Raw genomic sequence first — 6,624 nt, 5'->3', positions numbered from 1 at the left:
TTCTTAGTTTAGTTGTACTCTCGGCGGTTTCTTAGTTTAAACTCAACGAATTCTCCCTAAGTGCCCTTCTAAGAAATAAATTAACAACCATTAAAACGGATTCGAATACAACTTAAGTTGTCAAAATCAGTAGTATCCGGACACCCATATTGCACCCTAAGGTGTGTCGTAAGTCCTCCACATAAAAGAAGTGGAATAAAATAGTTAGTATAAATCTCTTTAGGTATTAGACTTTAGGTGAAACAATCCGCTAAGCAGATACATTGAATGTGGGGCCTCGAGGGCTTTGACCTGTTGGACCTTACAAAACAACAAAGGGTTGTGCATAATCTGTGAGGTGCACGCAGGCGATGCTAGTATCTGTAAACCCTAGATAGCCCTACTACACAAAGAGCAATCAAGCAAAGGTTTCAAGAGGTGTGAAAACTGTTCATTCATAGCCGCAAGAAACCGTATCATGCTTCCTTGTGGTGCCTCTTGCACCTTGCACACTTGAGTAGTGCGGCAGGGTGTCTTGTGTCCCAAGGTAGGCTGTAAGGGAGATATATCATCCCTCAGCTCCAGATGCTCCCGCTACGCCTGCAGACTGTGAAGTTTGGACAGTTGCATTTAATGGCTTCTCCTCATCTAGGTGGCCCCGACCTATCCTCTTTCTGTTCATGCATGCATGCAACAAGTACTCCAGGGTAGCCAGTTTTGGTTTTGCATAGAGACCCAAGGATTCGTCAGCCTCATCCCACGTTGGATGCTGCGTCCGTTAGGCTTGTGTAATGCCAAGAAATACCTCTGTTGTTAGCGCAAAGCAATAAATGACAGCAGGCTCTACTTAGCTGCTAGTTACCCCTCTCTCCTGTACGGCAGTAAAACCCTTAGTATACTGTTTCCTACCCCTCTTTCCACAACGGCAGTAGACCCTAAACCCTAAAACTCTAACATGATGCGTAGTGAGCTCCCTGTGATTGCCAGTGCATCCAAAATTGGCAGATTCATCCATCACCCTGCTCCTCTTCATCTCGTTAAAAAAATCCTTTACGTATCCGTTGCCTAACCAGTTCCCCATAGAGAAAACTATAGCCTATAGTTTCGTCTAAGTACTTCAAGTTTATATAATTGTGCTGAACTTGCAAAAGACCCCATGAGCTAGCTACCACACCTCACCATCCACTTTTGTTTTGCCGTTTGCTGCAGAGGGTTGTATTCATTTTTCTGCCTTGTTGTTGCTTCTTCTGCTGCAGTAGAAAGATGTGCTCTGCGCTCATCTTCCGGTTGTACCGATGTAAGTATCACGAGGGCCCTCTTATTTCCCCTTCAGAGATCCAGTATACACTCTATGATATCCATCCTAGTTAACCGATGTTTCCTTGCAAGGTATATATTATTTATATTATTTTTCTGCAGCGGTGAAGTCATTATACTCTATTGCTGCGGATATTGTATGGACATCGCAGGGGAACAACTGATACGAGGAGGGGTGAAGGGGGAACAAAAAAGAGAATCAGTTCCTTATGGTACCTGCAGTGTTCCTTTGCAGGGACACTGCAGCATCAGCAGCACCACCAAGGAGTGTTGCTAATGTTAGTGTTTCACTAGGGGTAATGTGCAGAGGTAACTGCTGGCTGTTGACTGTTCCAGCCGCAGATACTGCTGTTGGTTGCGGCTGCTCCTCAACTGCAGTAGAGTTTGTTTCGTTTTTTCTCCATCTCCTCTGCTTAACTCTCTTTTGTTCTTTTTAGGGTTTTTTTGTCAGGGTTTGCAGGGAGGGTTTACGCGACCAGGTTTACCAGGAGACAAGGGGAGAGTTTATGCATGAGGGTCTACCTGTGTGTCATTATAAGGAATATCTGCAGTGCATATACACCTGACACAACCTAATTTATCCATAGACTGTAAAACATATGCCGCTAACACCAAAGCGTGTTACCCTGTAAACCCTGTAGTATGCTGGGGTGTCTGTATACACCACATACTGTCAGTGGATACACACACAAGAGTTAGGCTGCGCTGCAGTGTGCAGACACTCCAACTTTGTGCTGCAAATGGCTAGGAAGAGCCGCTGTTGCTGCTGCTGCGGCTACGGCTTTTGCTGCTGCATCTGCAGCAGAGAACGGCAGTGCCGTGGGGTTTAGAGAGAGAGAGAGACTAGCGAGTAAGAATAGCAGCCTGCCGCATGCCGCCTAGGGTTTAGGGTTTACAGTTTATGGCTTCGGTATGGTGTTTAACTTTATGAAGATAAAGGTGGAGTTTTAAGCAGCAGCGGCAACAACAACAGCAGCAACATTGCTGCCACCGTGCTGCAATTGCGCAGGGATGGTACCAGAGCCAAGGGTTTAGGGCTTAGGGTTTATGGTAAGGGATTAAATGGACCGTTTTTCTTGTTTTTTATGATTAATAATATTTAAAAATTCCCCTTAAAGACAAGAGGCAAGCCGTATTGCCTTCAACAACAGTTTGGGGTCGGGTGGATGATGTACACTTGGAGCCCCCAGTGTGCTACAAGTTCTAAACCCTATACCCTAAACCCTAAACCCTGTAGCAAGATGTTAGCGCATCCTGTTTTTGCCTTTCTCCCGTAGGATTTGCCTCCGACTTACTCCCGAACTTCTAGCTCCAGACGTTAAACCCTAAACCGTAACCGTAAACCCTTTTAGGCTTCCTCGTGGCTTCAGGATTTAGCGGAAACACGCGCCCCACAGCGGCTTCACTCCCTTCCCATTTATTTTTCTGTCTCTTCATTTCTAGGGTTTAGGGTTTGGTGAATGCCCCCACACAGGTTAGCGTCGCAGCAGACTGGGGCCCCCTGCAGCAGCAGCATCATACAAGCAACAATAACAGCAGAAACTGCAGCAGCACCAGCAGAAGTAAGGCAATTTACTCCACCCTAGCAGCAGCGGGCTACGCTGCTGCTGCTTCTGATGCTGCTACTGCTGCTACCGCTGCTCCAGGAGGACCGAAAGCTGCAGTCCGAGCTGCTGCTGCAGCCGCCGGACGCGGTGCAGCAGAGGAGCAGCAGAAGCAGCAACAGCAGCGGCGGCGGGATTGCACGCTATGCTCTTTACCGCCGCCCCACGCGATCTTTTCATGCAACTCAGCGACCTTGAGAGCCAACCGGACCACCAGCAGGAAAGGCAGCAGCAGCACCAGCATCAGCACCAGCAGCAGCTGCAGCTGCAGCACCAGCAGCAAGGTCACATGTTAGCTATGAGCGCGGGAGCAGCAACTTTACGGGGGCATGAGTATGTCACGAGGCAGCTGCTACAGCCGCAGACGCCGCTGCAGCAGCAACACCTGTTGCAGCCGCCGTCGCCGCCGCTGCAACAGCAACATATCGATGAAACCCAGCTGAAGGAGAGGCGGGAGCAGCAGCAGCGCAGCCAGAAACTGCAGCAGCAGCAGCAGCGTGCGCTTAGCGAACTGCGCCGTCGCATCGTTGCAGGCAAGCGCCACCGATGGTTGCTTCCCCAAGAGCCACCTCCCAGCAGCACCAACAGCAGCAGCAGTAGCAGCAAACCCGCGCAGCTGCTGAAGTTGTGTGACTGGGGGGAAGCTGCCTTCTACTACTGGGTCAATGCTCAAGGGGGGCCCCTGGGGGCCCCCCCTCCTTTAGACTTCCCTCGGCGTACGCCCATAGCGGCGCTGCTGAGGAGCAGCAAGGCGTCTGTTGCAGCAGCAGCAGCAGCTAGAGATGCAGTAGCTGCAGCTGCTGCTGCTGTTGCAGAGGGACGCCCACCGCCAACAGGGGCTCCTCCAACGTGTGAATTTCCGTCGGCGTTGGTTTATCATGCGTTGCAGCAAACTGCAACAGCAGCAGCCGAAGCGGAGGCACCCGCAGCAGCAGACTGCAGCAGCGGCAGCAACATGGGGAATGTGGCTCGAGAATTGCTGAAGTTTCTGCCGCGCTGCTACAGAGTGTATTGGGAGCATGATTGGGAGCCCCTGGACATGGAGCCTGGCAGCAGCAGCAGCAGCAGCAAGGCTGAGGACATTGACACAACAACCAGCAGCGTCCGCAGCAGCAGCAGCACGTCTATGCCATGCACATCTTCTGCTTCCTCCACGTACAACACCGCGGACCCCGACAGCAACAGCAGCACCACCACCGCTACCAACAACAGCAGCAGCAGCAGCAGCAGCAGCAGCAGCAGCTTATTTCGCTGTGCTGTGCAGCTGCTAGATGTCTGCGGCTCCTTAGGAGGCGCATGCGTTATGGATTTAAAGATCGGAAGACAAATGCATAGTGACGCATCAGACCCACAAAAAATTAAACGCATGCAAAAAAAGGCAGCTAATCGGTAAGATTCTTGTCAACCCTAAGCCCTAAACCCTCATACGATGATAACGAGCAAAGAATGCTGGACACGAAAAAGGGCACAGCTGCTGTTGCTGTTGTTGTTGCTATAGTATTTAGTCTTTAGTAGTTAGTTCCGTTGACACTAATTCACCACTTCTCTATACATCTCCACGATTTAGCTAGGGTTTAGGGTTTATTAGGGTTTTGTGTTTACTAGGGTTTATGGTTTTAAATGTTTTTTTTTTGCTGCAGCTCATTTGGAACTCACGGCTTCGCTGTCTGCGGAGTGGCGGCGCCTTGTGGGACGCGACCGAGGGGATCATCACCTGCTACTGCAGCAGCAGCACCAGCCGTAGCAGCAGAAGCAGTAGTACTACCTACTGCTGCACCGACGACACCTGCTGATGTTTCTGTTGCACCTGTTGCTTCATCTGCGTTATCTGCTGCTGCACCAGTTGCAGCTGCTTCCACCAGCACAGCAGGTGCAGCATTAGTAGCAGACAACGCTACAGCAGCAGGTGCAGCAGCAGGTGCAGCAGCAGGTGCAGCAGGAGCAGTAGCTGTATTCCCCCCTCCTATGTCTTTAACGTTAGCGCCTGCTGCGGCGCATGCACTAAAGACAGATAAGGCTTTTAGGTCTCTGTTTGCTGCATTCTTTGGTGTTAATGGCAGCAGGAGCTTAACGCTGCGGTTGCTGCAGCGCTGCATGCAGCTGCTGCTGCCGATTGTCTCCTTCTTTAGCTGGCAGTCCCTTCTTGCCTTCCATGGATCTTCTCTCCTCCTCGTATACGATGCAGACCCTCCACCTCCTGCAGCTAAGTGCAGCCGCTGCAGCAGCAACAGCAGCAGCCGCAGCGGATATAGCAACAGCAGCAAGACGAGCGGGAAGAGTGGATGCACCCGCAGCAACAACAATGCGCAGCAGGGCACCAGAAGCAGCAACAGCAGCAGCGGCGAGTGGTGCTGCCAGCAAGGAGCTGAAGATGCAGTAGTTAATTCATTGTCTCTTTATATGGTTGATTTTGCTCATGTGTCTTTGCTGCCTGTACACCCCAGAGATGAGGGGTATCTCTTTGGCCTTAATAACCTGCAGCGGCTGCTGCAGATGGTTATTGATGAACTGCAGCAGCAAACGCAATAATAGGAAAGGCAGCAGCAGCAGCAGCAGCAGCAGCACATGCTGCTGCTGCAGCAGCTGGAGCTGCACATGTTGCGGTTCCACCGTTGGATGCTGCTGCTGCGCTGCCGCGTTTTCTTTTTTGCTGCTGATGAACGTACATCTGCTGCCCCGTCGGGTGTGGCGTCGCCAGCAGCAGCAACAGCAGCAACGGTAACAGCAGCAGCTGCTGCAACTGCAGCAGCAACTGAGGCAGCAGCAGCAACCGCTGGCAGCGACTGGAAATGCAGCTTTTGACGACCTCCCGTCGGTGCCCGAAACAGCAGCACCAGCAGCAGCAGCAGCATCAGCTATTGCTGCAGCAGATGCGCTAATATAAGCAGTTGCTGATTTTTGTCCTCTTGTTTGGTGCTGCTGCTGCTTATGTTGCTGCTCCTTTCTTGAAGCAGTGCATGCATTTTTTTTTGCATGCATTTTGCTGCTGCTGCCGCAGGATGCTGCATCTGTGGGCGCTGCTGCAGCAGCAGGATGCTCCAGCTCCAGCGTGCTGCTGCAGCAGCTTTCTGATGCTGCAACTGGCTGCTGCTGCAGCCTTATGCTGCTGCTGCAGCTTTCTGTTGCTGCAACTTGGTGCTGCAGCAGCGTTCTGCTGCAGCTTTCTGCTGCTGCAGGAGTGTGCTGCTGCAGCAGTTTTGTGTTTGTGTGAAGTTGTTTATGTCTCTGTCCCGTTTTGTTTACTATATATTAATGTTGACAGTAAATAGATAATTAAAAAGGGAAAAATAAACAAAAAAAGAAACAAAAGATATGAAGAAAAAAGGAGAGAAGCGAAACAAAGATAGAAAAGGAAAAGGAAGAGCAGCAAAACGCATGCATGCAGCAAAAGACGATAAGGTATACAAATAACAGTAAACAGCGAGATGAACAAAATTGAATAGAAAAAGGTAAAACAGAAAAAAAACAAGCAAAAGGAGAGGCAAACAAATAGGTGTCTTTTTATCTTTTTTCTTTATTTTTGCCTTCAGGTGTATACAGTAGCAAATATAAACTTGCATGGTGTGTGTTTGTTTCTTGTTTACATGCTCCATGTATTATTTATTTTTATATTTATATCTGTTAATGTGTGTACTAATACACATATATATATACATATGCTATATATGTATATATATTATATATGTATTATGTATATATATATATATATATATATATATATTAT

General features: G+C 49.5%; 1 protein-coding gene across 1 annotated transcript; it reads left to right on the top strand.

Annotated features, from left to right (window-relative positions):
• Positions 1–3,045: 3,045 nt before the first annotated feature.
• Positions 3,046–5,429, top strand: EMWEY_00038470 (histone deacetylase, putative; the record flags this gene model as incomplete). Its single annotated transcript, XM_013482340.1, has 2 exons — positions 3,046–4,289; positions 4,541–5,429. 2 exons carry the CDS (start codon positions 3,046–3,048, stop codon positions 5,427–5,429), a joined length of 2,133 nt encoding a protein of 710 aa, XP_013337794.1.
• Positions 5,430–6,624: the final 1,195 nt, after the last annotated feature.

This window comes from Eimeria maxima, genomic scaffold (genome assembly GCF_000499605.1).
Source record: "Eimeria maxima Weybridge genomic scaffold, Emw_scaff595, whole genome shotgun sequence".
Lineage (NCBI taxonomy): Eukaryota > Apicomplexa > Conoidasida > Eucoccidiorida > Eimeriidae > Eimeria > Eimeria maxima.
Note: the sequence above shows the minus strand (reverse complement) of the source record. Positions and strands in the feature narration are given on the sequence as shown.